Source organism: Paralichthys olivaceus, chromosome 23 (assembly GCF_024713975.1).
Source record: "Paralichthys olivaceus isolate ysfri-2021 chromosome 23, ASM2471397v2, whole genome shotgun sequence".
Taxonomy (NCBI): Eukaryota; Metazoa; Chordata; class Actinopteri; order Pleuronectiformes; family Paralichthyidae; genus Paralichthys; species Paralichthys olivaceus.
Genome location: NC_091115.1, coordinates 15,407,713 through 15,427,739, shown reverse-complemented (window position 1 = coordinate 15,427,739; position 20,027 = coordinate 15,407,713). Strand labels below are relative to the sequence as shown.

Sequence of the window (20,027 nt, the reverse complement as noted above, 5' to 3'; positions counted from 1 at the left end):
ATTGACCAGAAGGTTGGTGGTTCAATCCCCCACCTCCTCCAGTCTGCATGCTGAGGTGTCTTTGGGCAAAATTCCGAACCCTGTCAATTGACAGTAATGCCAGCAGAGAGTGAGTGGTGTGTGATAGAAAAAGCACTGTGCATAGTATAGTAAGCAGTGTATGAATGTGTGTGAATGAGTGAATGTGACTTGTTCTGTAGCTATTTGAGCAGCTGATAACACTAGAAAGGTGCTAAGTTATATTTTAATTTAATGTTCCTTTTAGTTATACATACAGAATTTGATTTAATGAAAGTCAAACAATAGACTTAAAGGTTCAGTGTGGGAGATTTAGTTGAAAGGGATCTATTGGCAGAAATTGAATATAAACAAAGTGTGTGTTACACTTTTCTTTAGCGTACAACGGGCCCTTTGTGTTAAAATACATTATATTGACAATGGGAGCAGGTCTCCATATTTTTTTTACAGTAGTCCAAACTGGACAAACTAAACACTTTTGAGTACTGGATCGTAGCAGATGCTGCTGTTGTCATTTTGACAGTAATTATTATGTCATTATTATGAAAGGCACAGCTCCAGATAATTACTTATTTTTTATAAAAGGCAATTAAAAAAGTAGATATATATTTAATGTGATCCCTGCCACTGATAAATAAATAACTAAATACATTGACATATGTGAAGAGAGTAAAAACCTCCCTTATAAAAAGGAAGAATCCTCCAGAACCAGACTCGGTGTGGGAGGAAACCTGCCTCGACCGGCTGGGGTGAGAGAGGAGAGGTGGGTGGAAAAGAGCGGAGAGAAGACAAGTAAAGTCTTAGTAGGACATGTCTATACCTGAAACTCATGTCCATGCCTGAAACTGTGTCTATACCTGTTGCTTGGAAGCATTTTATTTGCTCCGGAGTGGATGCTTGCCTGGACTCTATCAACCACTGCAACAGATGTGAGGGAAGGACCCAAATTCAGATGACCAGGCAGAGTATAGAGTTTTATTAGTTCAATAAAACAGCAAGGGATGCAGCTTACAAGAGTGGTGAGGAAAACTAAAGTAAAAAAAACAGAGGGAGAAGTCTGAACAGGCAAGCGGATCCACAAGGGGACTCAGCAAATATCCAGAGCCCTGAGGATCAGTCCAAAAGTCCAAACTGAGGCGTGAACAGTCCAACAAGCAAAAAAAAAAAAGGCAGCAAACATAACATTCTGGCAGCTGAAGGTGGAAACAAAAAGGTATAAATGCACTGAAGATGGATTGACAGGACACAGGTAGAAAAGAAAACTGTAGGGAAAACCAACACACTCCGAAAGTTCACGCAGATCTTGATGTGCAGTGTTTTTTATAACAGAGTAAGGTTTGTTAATCCCTTCATCAGAACTGGAAAAGGTCAGAATACACTTCAAATCCCTGGAGGGATGAAGAGTACTTCCAAATGTTATATTAATTACAGCATGACTAGGAAAATTAATACAGCATAGAACATTATGTTTCTTCATTTTTACAAAAGATGGGTTGATTGTTGCCACAGATACACAGTTTTAGATTTAATAGAATATTTCCTCTGTGTCTGTTCATTGTCAGACAAAAGTGCATCATAGTTTAAACTTATTCAAACGAACTATGGTGCCTGTGGCTTGGAAGCCTGATCCGACCACCGGAACAATTCTCCCCTCCAAGTTTGTCAGGGATTATATTTTCAATACTCCAACATTTCATTGGCTTTAAAATGTTGATGCAGGTTATGTGGGAGGATATCATGATGGATCCATTGCAAGTTCAGCAAATTCAAGCAGCATCTCATGGTCTCATCTGAACTCTGGCACTCATCCCTCCAGCATCCTATTCGGTTCTTCCATTGGGACCATGAGATTTTGTCACCAAATACATTTGATATAAACAGCCAGCCAGAGTACATCTAATAAAAACCCTATCTTGTGAGGGGACATGTCGAGCATAGTAAAACTGATCAATTCAAATATGACAAAAAATAAAGAAATATTACAGAATGAATCAATAGACAATTTGATCAACTTTTATCATTGTAGTATCTAACTTTTCCTTTTTCACTGTGCATCACCGCTGATGTCGAGCGTCTTTGCTTCACTCGTTGCACTCCTCTCCGTAACAAATGGAAGTGCTGGCGGAATGAGATGCGCTCCGATATTGCTGAGGTACGTCTCAACCCTATCTCAACCCTGCATTCCACGATTCTAGTCATTGGGGGGATGACAGATGAGATAAAACTTTATCAATCCCCACAGGAGAAATCCACTTGTTAAAGCAGCTCGAAGAAAAAGAGTGAGCGAGTGATAAAAACTATGTACCTTATATGCCCCTATGCAGATGGCTGTTAATAAATGAAACAGTAATCTACACACTCCAATGGATTTCAGTCTCCTCAGCAGAAGGAGACGTCTTTGGTGCTTTTTGTACGGGACATGTCCAGTTTACAGTTAAGGTCAACACCCAGGAGTGTTTATGTTTATGATCTCAATAACCAGTCCGTGGACATTCACTGGGTTAGTCGGGGGAATCTTCCGGCAGAAGTCTATCTCCCTCTCCTTGGTTGAACTCATACGAGTCAACAAAGTCCTTGACAACCTTCCATTTGTTCCTGTACTTTTTTAATTCTGATTTGCATCCAACGATGGATGCCTGGCTGAACTTCTGAAAGTGACAGTTTCAAAGTATACAGGGTGAATGGAGAAGGATAGAGCACTGAACCCTGTGGGACCCCTGGAGTCATCGGTAAACCACTCGTGCTAGCACTGTTACTTTTCCCAAAAAAAGTTTGGACGAATTTGCAAATCTGTTGTCTTTGAAGAGGAAGATAGTTGCATGAAGACGACAAACAGACCAGGGGTCCAGCGGAGTTAGAATGAGCACACAGGCTGCAGCAGCATCAGTATTGCAATGACATGCAAGAACTTTCTCTGTAGGTAATATGGCTGATTTCTAAACTCCAGCATTTTGAAAGCCTCTCTGCAAAATGGTTCTTTAACACTGATGTGGCCAGCGCTGCACCATCTATCTGACAAAAACCATGGTAGGATGATTCAGCAAAGTCTCTGTGAGGTGCAAGATGCTTTGGATACATAGTCTGGTCACCATTGTAAGGTCAACTGACATAAGCTCAACTAATGTTAGGCATGGTTTTTTTTCATCTCCCTCTCCCTTCTCCTTATTTCCACACAGATCTCTTGAGACTGAATATTCATGAGGCACAGTTTTTCCCAGGTGTAGACAGAGAGACCTGGTTGAATGGATCTCCTGATGCAGTTGGAAGTTTTCCAAAAATTAGCAAAAGGCAACTTTGCATTCATGGTTGCAAATGGATGAAGGAGGGGAGCAAACAACAGGTTGCCACTAGTGCGGAGCGAGATTTACTGTATGTCCCCCTTTTAACAAATCTACTGCAGGATTGTGTATTCAAACCACCAGATGAAAACGATACTCAGTTGAAGAAAATCTGCACTTTCATAGTGACTCAAAGTCGCCTCGAGGGCCGGACTCAGGTAATAACTCAGGCTGGGAACTCATGTCAGTGCAGGACAACCTCCACACATTCACCAATACCGCATAGAATCACTGATTCAAAACACATACAAATCACCTAAAACTGTCTTAAGTTTCAAGAATGAGTGTCAGATGCACTTCTGTTATCGAGGCTACATGAAGAACTATTTATATTGTGTACAGTTTTTGAGCAAAACATAATTTATTTGTATATATGTGTCTCCTGCCTTCCTACACAGTATGACTAAGTGCTGTATTTTTTAGGAAGAAGGGTGCTCCTGCTGGAATGTAATTTTTTTTTTTTTTTTTTAAACGCAAACCATGTCCCTGACGTGTCAACACATCTGTAATCTTGCCGCATTTAGCATCCCTCCAGGGGTTTCCTTGTTTTAATGAGCTCCCCCTCAGCCCCACCATTTCTCTTTCTCACGTGCTGTCCATTATTTTTCCTCCACACTGCTCGGCCACACACTGACTGAGCATTTCGTTTACGCGCACATGCGTTCAACCAGTGATGTGTGATGAGGGATCAGTGTCCCTTAATATGGTGACAGAACACGCAGACCCTATTTGCCACTGTCTTGTGAAAGGTACCCTTCCAGACAATCATCATTAGCATTTAGATTCACAGATCTCAATCCAAATGGCAAGGTTAGACTGCAATGGCACATGGGTAGCTGCTAAAGAAAAATGACTTGCCCCTTTTGAGGAGGTTACTTCTATAATGACAACAAAGGAAGAGAAATTCATGAATAAATATACTTATATATAAGGTGGTGTGAAATTGGGACCTCAAGTGCTCCTGAAAATTACTTTGTTAAGGTATATTAGGCTGAGAATGAAGTTGAGGACATCAGTTTGCTACTTTCTGGTATAGCTTACATATTATAGATGCAATCCTGGTATGTTATGAACCTCAGTTTGGAGGCTAAACACTTATTTCCTGCAGCAACATCTGACCTAACAGCTTTTACTTCCTTAATAAAGATAATTAGATTTGTCTGCTATCAACTTGGCTTCTCATACTGGCAACATTAATGTCTTGCCAAAATGGGGCTGAATGATTAGCAGTTAATTAGCCTCCCTCCAGGTTATTGATTTTTCCTCCCGCAGAACTCATTAACGCCAAACAGGCCGCCTGAGTGGCTTGGTTGCGAATTTAGCTTCACTGTGCTGAACAGGATGCCAGGGTTTGCTGAAGTTTCAGAGTATTATCAATCACAGAGTTTGATGGGGCTTGAATTATTTCATGTGGATGGATATCAGGAGACCTCATCACGGCGAAGGGAGAATTTTTTCCTTGAAATTATTGCAAAATCCAGATTTTGGGATCTCTGACACTTTCACTCAATGAAAGGAATAACCACTTGCATGTATGTCATGCCTCTTGAAAAACACACACACTTTATATATATATATATATATATATATATATATATATATATATATATATATATATATATATATATATATATATTAATGGGAAAGTGGTCCGCGAGAGCTCCTTTTCAAAAACCTCCAGTGGTTTGTGCCACGCTGAGGCAGGACGTGAAAAATGACACTGAATACTGGGCAGTTTGTCTCCTGCACTAATCATCACCAGCGTTTCACATGTGTTTTAGCAGCAAAGTCTTCCATCTAAAAGGGACCTGGGGATGAAATATGGCACTTGAGTCTCTCCATAGCCCCAACCCTGGCTGCCACTGAGGTGGGGCACCTGACAAGCATAAATTATGTTAATAGAATTTAATAAAAAACACTTTATTCCAAAGGTTTCAGTACTTTGAAATGTCAAGATGATCTAGTGTGCTACCTGAAGAGAATTCTGAAGCTTAAGTTAGAACACTAAAATATTAAAACAAGAAATTGTGATCCCTCATGAGGAATGGCAGCGCATAATGAAAAATGGAGACTACACGAGTGTGTCTCCCAGGTGGAGTTTTCTCCATTTATTAATTGATCGAGTGCTGAATCTGGTCCTCCATTATGGCTCGGTATAATGAAGAAGATATGAAACAGATTTGGGAATATTTTAATGAAAGAATTCCCAGTATCATTTTTTTTGTCAGTTCCACTCTGTAATTTACAATCACGCCGTCCTTGTTATCTAAAAACAGCAAAATTGTAATTAAGTAAAAAAAAGGGGGCTTTTGTGTTAAAGTTGGTGATTAGTAATGATGGTCTATTGAAGAGAGGAATTATCAGAAAATGATTCTCATTAATACAAAAAAAAGTTTTATGTGCCACTTCTACTCACCCCAGCTTGTTTAACTAACACACACACACACACACACACACACACACAGAGAGAGAAAAAAGTAGTGATGGTGAGACTGTAAATTATCAACTGCCGGATGTCAATTGAACATTTCCATTGTTACCATGACAGACTGCCTATTGATTGGCGATCGGTGCTTCCACCGCTTCCCTTGCCTGAGGATACAGGCTGACAGAGAGGCCTACATGTTTAGCATGGAGACTAATGTGAGCGGGGGGGCGGAAGAACAGAAGCAGGTGAGACGGAGCTGGAACAATAAAAGAGGGAGCTGAAAAATGCTGGACAGAGGGTAAGAAACAGCAGGAGTGAAGAAGAGAATTGGGAAGTGGGATACGGGTGAGGGGGGTTACCTTTGGGTGCTTGGCCACAGTGTTCAATTACAGCATGTGGGAGGTTAAATCAATAACATTTAAATTGCTTATGGTAATCACCTGCACTCCAATCACTGGGATCAGCATAAGCAATCTGCTGACCCCAGCCGTGCTCAGCCGCAGATTACAACGTATGACGAGGAGTCAGCTGACTGGAGGGGTCAGGCTTGAATGTGAGTGTGTGTTTGTTTGTGTGTATGTGTGTATGCATGCACACATCCACCAGCTTGGACTCATGACAATTTGTAAATGTGTGAGACATCTCAAAATGAAAGTATCGGTTTGAGAAAACCTTTTCCCAGCAGGTGTGGTGGTCAGAGCCGTTGCCTCACAGCAAGATGGATCCCGAGTCGAACAGTCTTTCTATGTGGAGCTTGTGTGTTCTCTCTGTGTTTCTGTGGGTTTTCTCCAGGTGCTCTGACTTGTGCTAAGGTTAATTGGAGACTTAATTGTCTCTGTATGTTGTCCCTGTGATGTCCTGGCGACCTGTCCAGGGTGTACCCCACCTCTTGCTCAGTAGCAGCACGGATTGACTTCAGCTCACCCCACGACCCTCGAGGAATAAGCGGTATAGACACTGGATGGATGGATGAATGGATTTTCCCATTATATGAAAAACAAAGGAGAAGACCAGCTAAACCAAGACTGCCTTAGGACAGGTTTTTTTTTTTACTTGCACTGAATCTCTGTCCTTGTGTTCCACCTGCATACTGTATTGAACGGTAATCATTACTGTGTTTTGAGTCTGTAGACAATGATTGTCCCCCAATGAATTTAACCTTGTCTGTGAGCATGTTCCTTATCAAGAGTTCTTTGAACAGAATGATAAACAATCAATGGCAATGATCAAGTCAAACTTAAGAAAGTGTGGTAGTCAATAGCAGCACCTTCAAATTCAAGGCATATATATTTTAGAAGATTTGTTTTTGGTGAAAATAAAGAGCTGCACATGGTATTCCAGTTTTCAGAACAGTGTTGAAGAAATGCTGTATATCTTACTCTGTATATTTAGTGTTGGTATGTGATTTCTAGAATTATAGCAGCGCACCATCTTTTACATTTACTTATCTTGTGTCTGTAAAATTATGACATATTCTATTTGCACCCTGAGTGAAAGGTTACACCCAGGTTGTAATTTCTCCTGGACCACACCATTGAGTCACATAGAAGTATCTGTGTTAGACAGGCTTCATAAGACGAGGTCAACGTTATCCCAAACCATCATCTTTTGTAAAACAAGACGTTTTGTTGCCTAAATTAAACCAACTAGTGTTGTTGCCTGAAACTGCCTAAAACTTAAAGCTAGGGTTGGTAATCCTGGAAAAGTGAAGATGAGCAGGTTTCACTTTGAAAATTTGCCCTCCCATAAGCACTCTTGTCAAAGCTACGACTCCAAAACACTTAAACGCTCACTGCCTGGCAAACTTCTCTCGCCTCTGCTTCAGCTGTGTATGTCTCTCCGGTCTGGGTGCGTGCAGACAGGCAGGTCCGTTAGTGACAGACAGGTACGGCAGCGAATCATTGCCCTTGATGCAAATGAAATGATTGGTCAGTTCTTTTTTCAGACGACTTTATTTATTGATGGCCATCGGGATGTGAAGAGGATTTTAAAAAGGAATAAGACAAAGTGTTTCAGAAACTTACCAACCCTACCTTTAAGATAGTAATCTTTAAGATAGTAATAGGGTCAACTAAGTTTTAAAAAAGTCAATGTCAACTTTTAATTTTATTCAGGAGTCAAACCAGTCTCTTGGGTGAAAGTCTTGTGCTTGACCCATTCATCCACCAACCACCTCCTCCCTATTGAGACTTGATCCGTCTTTATTGGACCTCGTCTGACTTCCTGTGGCCTCTCTGCTAGAAAGTGGCGTTTAATGAGCAGCTGACGGCAGCAGACATTAGGAATGCAAACCGTTGAATGGTGCTTATTATACATTTCAACTATTTTAAATGTACCAGGTATGTTTTTGTTGAGGCATTGAGCTATTGGGCGTTCTCATCTGCAAATAGACACTGTAAAATGATACTGTCCTTTATTTTATTATTACTAACAACAGAGTCACTAAAGGCCTCAGTCTGTTACCAATGGACTTGTCTATTTCTGTGTCATCTGACCACATTCGATGTAAAAGTGTTTTCTACCTATCGCAAGAATATCTGGTAGTTTTCTCCTGGCTGTTTATACATAAACAGAAGCAGGAGTGTGACAAATGGAAAATAGAGTCAAAAGAGAAGCTCAAAACCTGCAGTCTTGACCTCTGCACACCTGACAGTCGCTGCGTAAAAGTTACCAAGGTTGTAGGATTGTTGTTTTCAGAAAGTCACAAATTGTCAGATGAATCCTTTCAGCTGCTGTTGTGGATTTAGCTCCACATGTTTATTCCTGTTCTACTCTAGAGGTCAGGTTCATACAATGAATCAAACAATAAAATGTTTCCATAACATCCCTGCATGAAACATGTTTGTGTGCTGTAAATTCATATACAGTGTTGAGCGGAGTCGCAGCCTATGGCCCATGTTTTGCCCGTGTTGTTCTCTTGGCTTTGCCACAGCGAAGACAGCTGGCACAAAGTAGGATGAAAGCAAACTGAGGTCTTTATTGCTGGAAATGCTCGGGAGGATAGCGCGCTGCATCTCCTGCGGCAGTGTCTCGACGTGGTGAGGAGAAAGGAAGGAAGGAAGATGTGGCCTCAAAATGTCCACCTGGTGCTACCCGATTGATTCCTAATTGTCTTTGCCAGCCTTGAGTCTGATTCCTTCTAACCATTAATTTTTCAGGACCTTGGACGACGTTGCATGATATAAATATCTGGCTCACCTCAGCGCCGACGTGCAGCGTGACTTTGAAGTTGTGCCTAATTAAGCGGCTGTACAGTTAACCAGCTGAACAATGAGGCACAGGGGCAGATCTTGGGTATGTGGATGACAGCTAATGAAATGCGAGCACTAAGCGAAGCGAGCAGATGCTTCAACTGGAGTCACCACTGTATCTCGTCAGCTTCTCATCCATGAGATTCTGCTGTTCAATAGACAACCAGTGACTCTGTATGCTGCGAGATTGTATATGCATCCATACCAACCCTTAAAATATGCTACATGCTGTTCATTTTGGATGGAAACTGCCTGAAGAATGTTGCAGGGGGAGGCTGTGGTGGTTCAAACCACAACACATCACAATCACTGTAGGCGAACAAAAGAACAATTAGAAAGCTTGTCTCCAATCTCGTGCCTGCAGATTCGCTCAATGAAAATGTCTCATTACCTTGTTAAAAAGCACAATCAGAGCATCGCTGGTAATCAAACTAAAATGCTAATCGCTGCCACTCCTCACTAACACTCTTATTCACACTTGAGGCCATTTTCTGTTACTTTTAGCGGATGATAGCTTATTAACTTATCCACTGCACTTACGTGGTACTTGGTTATAAAGCCCTGATAGGTAAAGGGTTTGTCAGTGACGACAAGCAGGCATATTTCACGGTATGAATCGGAGACGTGGGCAGTGATCCTGAGGTCTTGGAGGGGTGGGTCAAGGGTGATGTCTGAACGTAAGAAGCACAGGAGAGTTAGGATTTCACATCTCCTGCTTGAAGTCATTGGTCAAAAGTCCAAAAATCTTATTTCCAACGTAAAATTCTTACTCATACTTTTGTTGCCAAGAATGGATGCTGTAGGAATACTATGGAAATATATGGTCTGTATTTATATGGAGCTTTTGCAGTCTCCTCTCTTCTACACCTTCACTGATTCACACACACATTCATACAGTGCATCTATAATGTGCAGCACTTTCTCTATCATACATCACTCATGCAGAGCCGTCAGGGGCAATTTGAGGTGCAGTATCTTGCCCAAGGACACTTCGGTATGCGGAGTGAGGGAGACTGAGATCGCAACGCTCACCTTCTGGTTAGTGGATGACCATCTCAGCCTCCCGAGCCACGGCCGCTCAATACTTGGGGATTGAGCGTTTTGCAGATACGCTCAATCACAAACACTTTGCACAATACAAATCCTAATATTTTAAAAACACAACGCTGCAGATTAGTTGGATGTAAACGTAATTAGCAGGAGACAAATGCTACACATGTCCGCCTGCATTAGCAATTTATGTCAGGTGGCAGTTATCAGTGGAACCGCAGGAAGAAGAGTGATGTGTTGTGTATAAATATATGTAGGGAAGAAGGGATAAGTGTGGAGAGCAGGTGACATGTGGAGCCTTGAACATGGAGTGTCTGTATATATGCATATGTGCTCCCAGAGAATTTCCAATAAGAGAGAACTTCCACTCTCACAACTTCTGGGTTGTGTAGGGGGCGCTAGTGAGGAAGTCCAGAACAAAGGAGGCCTTTTGAGCTTCAGTCCCAAAGAGTATGTTTTTGAGGTAAAAGAAAAAAAGGTGTAGCAGTGAAATACCTTTCTGTAAGTACTGCACCACAAAACAGGTTTTGTCTGAGCATGTAATATATTTATAAACTAATAAATAGTTATAGCTAGGGTACCACCGACACTACCAACCTCCTCCCATTGGTCACCTCGTCAAAGCACCGCCCCCTAAGCTCATGAACGCACACCACCTGACTTTTCTGCAACTGGTTCGCTAACTTCTGGGTAACAGTGTACGTCTCTGCAGCTTGTCAAAACTCTGACCATGCACAGGGAGAGCATGGGTGGGGCGTATGCAGGCAGGCGGGTTGGTTAGTGGCACACAGATACAATGAGGTTTACTGTCGCAATCTTTCGTAAATCCTTTACTGACCAATCAGCATGCATTTGCAGAATACAAGCTGATATATAACAAATATTAATTCAAGACCAACTCAAGACTGCCCTCTAGGTGAATTGCAGCCGACTTCAGTACAGTTGCATTAATGGTGAGTGGTGAGGCTGTTATGCGCCACGCCTGGAATAGTTAAAGGTTCATAAAGTGAACGTGGTCCTAAAATTTTGAGCCATTTCCTGGTCTTCTTGTGTTGACAGCTGTGCAACACTTGATGACATCAGCAGCTGATCAAAATGTATGTCTCTTGAACTCTCATTGTACCCTCGTGTAATTTTGCCTTAAGTGTTTACATGCTGGATTTATGTCTGTACTGAGAGATCTGCTTTTCAACAATGGAGTCGATGCAGATTTGAATAAACAGTCGGGTTGTGAACTTGTTTGAGATTCCAAGTGGAGGTTAACAGAATGTTGAGAAGAAAAAAATCCTTAATGTCAACATTAATATTATTTTGGCAGATAACTCAAGCAGGATTTTGAAAACATATTGTGCTCATACAAGATAGTTGCACATGAGCATATTTGTGGGAGAGAAGGTCGGTCCAGCGTTCAGAGCGTGCAGCATGAGTAAGGCTCCTGGGTGTGTCTGATGCTGTTAGTTATGGAAGATGGTCGAGGGTGTTCCTGCTCCCCCCCCACCCCCCACAACCAAGCTGTGAAATGCCTGGCTTGTCGGAGGAATGACAGACCCTGGAGGGGCCAAGGGTCCCGAACAAATGAGCTCCTATAAAACTCTCCCTCTTACACGGGGACAGGACACAATGCAGACGAGCAGCCGCCAAAAGCAGCCTTCATGGTAATTTCCCTCCACTATTTACAGTGCCCACCCATGGGTTTCACTGCGCTGCGCCGGAGCCAGTCACCTTCATGTGCATGTGCGAGGCATTCATCATATCAGCGGCTGACACCTCCAAACACGTCGCCACACTGGTTCCCGAACAGCCAACACAATCCGCTGATGACAATTACTCCGAGTGAAAATATTTGCAAATTGGGTTAAATGATACTAAAGCTGTGGCGGCTTCATGCATTCAGAGTAAATATGCTGCACCTGGCTGTTTAAAAGCTGCATGGTGGGATATGCAGGGGAATGTTTTGGGCAAAGCTAATGAAGTTAATAGCTTGAGCTGAAGCTCTTTTATGAGCGGCACCTGGTCCATAAATGACTCCTAATGAGGAGCAACTCTGTTGACTTTTAAAATGCCTCCCTCTAGTGGAAGACACACACGCCTCCACGGCGTCAGTGCGGCCTCTTCTGCTCCCATCTCCAGCAAGAATTATCCAGAAACCTCCCACACATCTGAACGTAAGAGGGAATAAAACTACATGCATTAATTAACACACGTATATCACGGGATATAAAGAAATAGCTATTTAATATCTCCCAAGCTCTCACGGCCTCGTTCTTTGTGTTTGTTTTATCATTTGGCAGAACATTATTACACGTTACATCATTCATCCTGACACGAGCTGCTGAGGTAATCAAAATACGATTCATTTAAATCTCTGTTTCAGTCTGTAAAGGAAATGACTAATGAAGCAAATGTGTATTATGATATCAAGAAAATACAGATAAAATAAGACATATTGGTTTTTAGTTCATTTTCGGCCATAATAATGAAGTCTAAATCCAACATGGAGAATTACTCTGAATGGATACACAAAGCTATTATGAATACAGACGTGGTCTTTAGTTTTTTATTTATAATATAAGAGAAATCATACAGAGAATTGGAAAAGATAAGAATAAAGTTTGATTTATGGAAACACGATATGGAAAATATGTAATTGTGGATTTACAGTAAGAGTTGCTGAAGGGAACAAAATGTTGATGTGGCCTGTCGTGCCATTAGAGGGAAAGATATTTGTGTGTGTTTGTTCAAAACACCTCAATCTTACACAAGAAGAACTAAGAGATATCCGTCTTGTGACTGATAAAAGAGAAAGAGATGAGCAGGAGAAACTTTTCATTATTGTATCACTTTAACACAAGTCGAAAAATCAACAGTTCTATATGTAAGACAAATAAAAATCAAAATAGAAAATAAATAGAAATAGAATGTTGCTGCTGCAGAGGTTCTTCTTGTTCCTGTAGATACATGCAGCTGCTGGGGGATTATGATTGATATGAGATAAATAAATTAGAATGCTCGAATCATTGTGAAGGGTAGAGTTTAAAAGTTTAGAAAGAGAAAAATAAAACTCCCACTCTTGTATTTTTCCCTGTTTTTACCCTGACTGTTTAAAAAGTTAAATTGTATTTCATTTTGTCAATAAATCAATAATTAAATTAGGAATAGTCCCTTACATATCCTGTCTGTATCTCAACTTCCACTATCAAATAAAGGGAAATATATTTATACTTTAAGTGTCACAGCAATTTTAACAGACATGATTTAATTTATGTTTCCACTGTCGCACGACATCCCCCTCTCTGAGGTGCAGACACTGATATTGTAGAATATATAATTTCTGATCATTTGCTGGAATTCCCTGAAATGTTTAGACAAATAATTGAGGATGAAGAAAATGAAATCAAGTGAACATGTGGATGTTTTGTTGATCACTGAAATTAAAGGTGTGAATTAATTTTTAGCTCCTTAGTGAATTACAGTAAATAATAAAGTTGATGGATTGTTTGCCGTTATCAAGTTGTAGAAATATTACAGGTGCATTACATAAGGACATCTGAAAAATAATTAAAATAGAATTCAAGTTATTATTTCTGACTATTGAGTATCATTGATCAAAATAATAATAGATATAATCCCCAGAATAAAAAGTAATAATGACGCTTGGTGTTTGAATCATTTCAAAACCTTATTAAGTCAGTATCTTTATATCAAGGTAAATGTTTTATAGGTATATTTATTTTGAGATTTTTATTTTCATTACACTGATCGGTCCAACAAAAGTATTATCTTATCTTAAACATTCGAATGTATAACAGTTTACAAAGTTAATTTTCAATTAGTAAATTATTTAACTATTTACCTGTACGGCTGAATGACATGATTAGACTAATATAAATATATAATGATATGACTAATAATAATAATAATAAATCATATATTTTGACAAATCTGGTGGCACATTTACCCCCCCATACACACACATACACACACAGTGTGTGTGGGCATAAAGTACCTATGTTGAGAGTGCAATTTATTATTTATCATTTGTTATAGAATTTTTTATCTTTGATCCAACATGACAGGCTACTCAACATTCATGGGGAACAACACTGTTTACTGCAATAAAAAAAAGCACATGCAATTTTGGACTTCACATCAGAAGGGATTTTTTTATTTCCTCTGTTTGAATGAAGAGTTACAACAATTCATGTTCAGTCAAACATTTGTTTCATACTGTGTCATGTACCGGTTGTTGATGACCTTTGTCTTGTCGTATGAGTCTATACTAGACTTCTCTTGGTTGTAGCTGAAGCAAACACGTGAACATTACACTGTAATACAGCACAGCATCCTTTAATTGTGTAATTGTTGTTGTATGGTACACAGGGTGAATGACTGCCTGAATAATCCTCGAGTAGAATCTGAGGAGAGAAAGGAATCTATGGATTTCATGCAAAATCTGTAAAGGTAGAATTCACACAAATGGATGTAATGTACAGTAGATGTGCATGGTTGTATATGCAGGTATGGTGGGAGACGTATCATGTCTACAGGAGGAGAACTGTGCTGAGCACCCTGTAAGCCATGGAGAAGGTGACCAACAGGCCCAGCATAAAGCCCAGTCCCCTGCTGGGCTGAGGCAGAGCGCAGACGTAGGCGACGGTGTGGAAGATCCGCGCGCCGGCGAAGATGCGGAAGTGAAGCAGAGCAGCTGAGAGCTCAGGTGCAGTCAGGGCGTAGAGGAGGCCGATCACCACGAAGGGAACAATGTTCTCCAGGTCGTTCTGGTGAGACCTGGACACCAACAACACACATATGGAGCTGAGTGTTAGAACATGATGTGTCTCTGACCCAACGTGTAACATGGCTGACTTCCCCTTTAACGCTGCCTTCAAGTTCAAATGCATTCGACACAAGACGTTGGCTGCACCAGGCGTTTTTAAAATGATGGGTGATTTTGTGTTTTCCATTTGTCGACAAAATGCTGAGAAGTAAACACAATAACAAGTAGCTTTCATGAGCTCAGTCATTACCAATGACACATCCGATAAATCCAGACAGATTCTCTCAGATCAAGTTCCTAACTTTTATTCAACATTTAAAAAGATGGAACATCAGTGGCAGTGCACGAGCATATCTTTTTCCAGGATCACCAACCCTAGCTTTAGTTAATTCAGTGTTTTATCAATTAACCGATAAACTGACGTGAGGCTGATCAAATTCCAATGATCAGAAGAGAGGAGAAAACACTTATGACATTTTTGGAACAAATGTTAAATTAAAAAGGTACCAGCACACAGACAGAATTTGTGTTTGTTAATATGTCTCTCCTCCTCATCGCGGAGGAGTTTTTTTTCACCTGCGGACCCGTTCCACGTCAGGATCTGTGCGGACCAGCTTCTTGTCTGTTGATGAAGAACCCAATTTTGTGTCCTCCAGGTTTGCGAACACCTGAGGGGAATAGAATACTGGTGTGAGTTCTTGTATGAAGCTACACTCTGTTCTGTGGCCGGAAAGAAAACGCACCTTTCTTGTCAGACGGAAGTAAGAGGTCAGAGGTGACATGAGCATCATCTTCAGGATGACGATAGTGGCATATGTGAAATATGATCGGAGGACCGGGCTGTCCATCACACTGCTAAGTGACAACATTGTCCCTGTGAAATCAGTGGAGAACAATAGAAATACATATTTATGACTTCGGAGAAAATATGTTGAGATATTGAGAATAATCTTGCAGGAAAAAATTGTAAATTCCTGAGAATCACAGTTTTATGTGGAGCATCTTGCAAAGTAATACTTTCGTAGAAGTTTCACAAATAACAAATCACATCCGCTCCTTTATCAGGACTTAATGCTTATCAGTTTACAACATGCTGTAAATATTTCAGTTACAGAGCTGATAGCGATGAAAACTGACCTTTGACCAGTTGATCATCATTAACCCACAGCACATTGCACATGTTCATGATTTCTCAATACACATAATGAGTGTGTAGATTTACTCTCTTCGCTTGTTTTACACAAGCTGAAAAAGGTCACTGAAGATCACTGAATTCTAACAAATGGGTTGACACGGACCTGTTGTCACAAAAGATGGAAGACCACCTGTTTCTTCTCTTTCCTCTTGTCTGTTACTGTAAGATGCAAAGCTCCATTTCATAGAGTCCTGGCACTTATTCGTATGTAGCCATACCTTTACTCGAGGAAATAGAGTATTCACACCTGCAACCTCACATTGCAGACAAGCTGCCTGTGTGAACAACAGACGACCACGATACGCAACAGAGCGGCAGCGCAGCCGTCATGTGCCGCTCATGCAGGCAGCGTGGCCCAGGTGTTACAGAGCTTTTTCATGTAGGTAAATAGACTGCAAAGTTAAAACGTACTGAAGGAGCTCCTCTCCCCTAAAGGAAACTCTGCTCCTGAAGCTCCTGAAACACCTCGTCAGTAGTGAGAGCAATATTTCTGTGGAGTATATAACCCATATTTGCTGATTCACGCCCTCCCTTAGCAAAGCCAGAGCAGAGGGCAGGATTTCCTACACATAAAGGAAGTGGTTGACCAATCACAACAGACTGGGCCTATCAGGAAGTGAGGTGAAACCAATTGTTTCAGACAGAGGCTGAAAAGAGGAGCTGCAGCAATGGAACGATTGAGAAAAGTGATTCTGAGCATCAGAGCGTTTGAGCTTTTTTCAATAACTTACTAATTAAAATCACTAGTGCTGTGCTGGTTCTAAGCCTGTGTGTGTTCAGTGAAGCTCATCTCAGAACACAGAACCACGAGCTGGAGAATCAGTGTCTTCTTTGTTGTCTTGATCGTTGAGTTCCTACCGATCTAGCCTGTTTATTCACGATTTAATAAACATGGAATATATCATGTGTCCATATCACACTCAAATTACACACTGCACTTCCTTGGGGCTTTAACCATACACATGACAAGTGTGTAACCGTTCAGATGAGCTACATACAGACAAAGACAGATATCTGGAATATTTAGATAAATGAACTAGAACATGAGCATAATATATGTCTCCTTTAAGTACAGTTTAAATTGTGCCTGCATCTTGCATGTCCTGTTTTATTCAAGGAGAACAAAAACCAGCTCAACAATTTAGATAAAGCTTTCCCTCTGTGCAGGGGCGGATTTAATGGGGGGGGGGGACAATGGGGCGGGACATCCAGAGGGTTGTCCCCCTCAATATCATTGGAAACATAAGCAATGATAATGTTAAATAAGTGATACAACATGTACTGAACACATGTTCGCTAATTATAACGCAGAATAAAGCATTCTTAAACTTTGACAGATTGCTTCCCCCCCTCTCCTTTCCTAACAGTGGTTTGCGCTCCCCTATCTCTCTCTCTCTCACACACACTCTCTCTCTCAGAGCTACGCAAAGAGTTTTCTGACTTCCTGAATGTTGCAGCTCTGCAACAGTTCACCAAAAACAACAGATGTGTCAGACACGTTGCCTTGATTCAATCCCTCAATAGAATAAAACACATTTACCATTTAATCAGATTGGAGGTTTGTTTCTTTAGCGTCTCAGTCGATTCTTTAATCTTTCTCAACCACTTTGGTATGTGACAAACAGCAAAATTGTTTCATGCATGTAAAGAATAATTATTTCACACAATGTATATTATAAAACCCGAAGAAATGAGAACAAAGTGAGCTGTGCAGCTGGGGGCTGGGGTCTTACCTAGTTCTTGTAAAGTCACAGTGAACAGCAGAGACAGTTCCAAAGATCAGTTAGACACAAATGGCTGGAATTTATTCTGAGGTTGTGTAATCTGTGGGAGGAGCCCTGACCTGGAATAACACTTCTTTGTTTTACTATTACTGCCAATGATGGTTGGAACACCGGTTGGAACACTGGGCCTCAGGTGTATTATATACTGGTCCTTGCACTTTCCACCCATTTCAAGTGGATATGCTCATAGAAGTGGATAACACCGAGAACTTAATTCCATGGCACAAAGTTGATAGTAAAGTTTATTAAAAATACATTTTCCATTCACGGTTTTGGCAAGTCAAGTGGAATGCAATGAATAAACGGTAAGAATCAATAATAATTAAGATAAAAAGGAGATACATGAAAGAAAATAGATTCAGGTTTAATCTGTAGCGGGGGTGAAGATCTGTTGGTCCAGTGTCATGTCTACAGGAGGAGAACTGTGCTGAGCACCCTGTAAGCCATGGAGAAGGTGACCAGCATGCCCAGTATCCAGGACAGACCCCTGCTGGGCTGAGGCAGAGCACCGACGTAGGCGACGGTGTGGAAGATCCGCGCGCCGGCGAAGATGCGGAAGTGAAGCAGGGCAGCTGAGAGCTCAGGTGCAGTCAGGGCGTAGAGGAGGCCGATCACCACGAAGGGAACGATGTTCTCCAGGTCGTTCTGGTGAGACCTGGACACCAACAACAGGTGTTAAGCGTTCATATATGTACACATGCCAGGGGTGAATCTAGGGAAGGGGCTGGGAGGTGGGGCACTGGCCCCAGTTGAATTCTGAGTGGCCCTTAAACTTTACTGAATAAGTTATTGTGTATGGATGTTAGACATTTATTTACACGAACATGATTTTGAATATATCACACTGTTTAATGTTTTTTATTTGTTATATGTAGGGTAATGTCAGTTTGAGTGTAGTGTCATCATCTCGCCTTCGAACACGCTCCACTTCTGGATGGGTTCTCAGCAGCTTCTTCTTATCCTCTGCAGACTTTCTGCTCACGTCTTCTTCATTAGAGAAAGCCTGCATGGCAGAGATAATACTCAATGTGATTGTTATTGCCAAAACAGAAGTTTGTTTTTTTTTCTCCTGGTCATTCTCTTTTACAACATGGGTTGTGCCTCAGTAATAGTGTGTACGTGAGCTGCAGAGTGTCGGACTTGTTGGATTTGTAGGAGGGTGGAGTTCTATATGTCTTGCGTCATCTTTCCTCTTGTTTACCAGGATGAAAGCCAACACGGGTCTTTTAGATTTTTAGAAGTTAGACGGTTTAAGGAGGCTAATCCAGGTTTAAACATATCCAGAGGCTGACCCTTTGTAAAAAGTCATGAAAATTCAAACCAGAAAAAGGCACTACTCTCGTTACGTACCCCTCTGGTCATGCGGTAGTATCCAGTCAAGGGCCCCATCAGCATCATCTTTAGAATGACGATGGCAGCATAGGTGGTGAAAGCCTTAAATACCTCATTTTCCATTAGATCAGCCATGTCTGCTGATTTATAGCTGGACAATAAAAGAAAGAGGCAGGAGTTGGTTTACCTGTTTCATACAATTTATATTTCTACAGATGTTTATAACCTAAATAAAACAAATGTACAGCGTATGGGAATGCAAAAGTAACTGCTGGTAAAAGAATGCCTCCAAAAGAAAGAGCTCCACAAAGGTTTACACAATAAACTCTTCATATGCTATTATGCAATGTGTGCATGCAGCACTCAGGAAACCAAAGACACATAAAGGATCTATTGTCAAAAACACGAAACGGCATTTATCGTTTAAGAGCTCAACTTACGTTCTGTGTTGACTCTGCAGGAGAGGAGCGAGTCTGAGGATGTTTTGTTCAAACAAACTGACCTGTGGCCCAGAAACTCAGGGGGCGGGACCAGAAAAATGACACCATAACACTCCCACACATGGAAGGACCATGTGCTATTACAGCAAAAAGGAAAAAATACATAAGCTCAGCATTTTTTAAGGTTTTTGAACAACTTACAGATACAATTATTCACTACGCAGAAGAAGAAATAAGAAAAAAAAAAATGTGAGTATTGTTGTGAAAAATTAAACATTTGATTTTTAGCCCAGCTTCACTCTTTTTACTCTCCTCTGTTGTGAATCGTCTCCTGGTTTTGTTTTTGCCTTGTGAAAACGTGGTGACAAAGCAGTGGTTTGATGAAGCTAATATGATATGTTCATTTATAATAAC

At 41.0% G+C, this 20,027-nt stretch overlaps 2 protein-coding genes across 3 annotated transcripts; both read right to left on the bottom strand.

Annotated features, from left to right (window-relative positions):
- Positions 1–14,228: 14,228 nt before the first annotated feature.
- Positions 14,229–17,894, bottom strand: LOC109637442 (microsomal glutathione S-transferase 1). 2 transcript variants are annotated; one of them, XM_020099791.2, is made up of 4 exons: positions 17,791–17,894; positions 15,606–15,736; positions 15,439–15,530; positions 14,229–14,873 (listed from the first exon to the last, which is right to left on the bottom strand). In XM_020099791.2, exons 2-4 carry the CDS (start codon positions 15,729–15,731, stop codon positions 14,627–14,629), a joined length of 465 nt encoding a protein of 154 aa, XP_019955350.2. In that variant the 5' UTR covers positions 15,732–15,736; positions 17,791–17,894; the 3' UTR covers positions 14,229–14,626. The 2 variants fall into 2 exon arrangements, with proteins under 2 accessions (XP_019955350.2, XP_069376215.1); XM_069520114.1 differs by having other exon boundaries at positions 14,491–14,873; positions 15,439–15,736.
- A 171-nt stretch (positions 17,895–18,065) lies between these two features.
- LOC109637443 (microsomal glutathione S-transferase 1-like) lies at positions 18,066–19,750 on the bottom strand. Its single transcript, XM_020099792.2, has 4 exons — positions 19,614–19,750; positions 19,192–19,324; positions 18,753–18,844; positions 18,066–18,496 (listed from the first exon to the last, which is right to left on the bottom strand). Exons 2-4 carry the CDS (start codon positions 19,306–19,308, stop codon positions 18,250–18,252), a joined length of 456 nt encoding a protein of 151 aa, XP_019955351.2. The 5' UTR covers positions 19,309–19,324; positions 19,614–19,750; the 3' UTR covers positions 18,066–18,249.
- Positions 19,751–20,027: the final 277 nt, after the last annotated feature.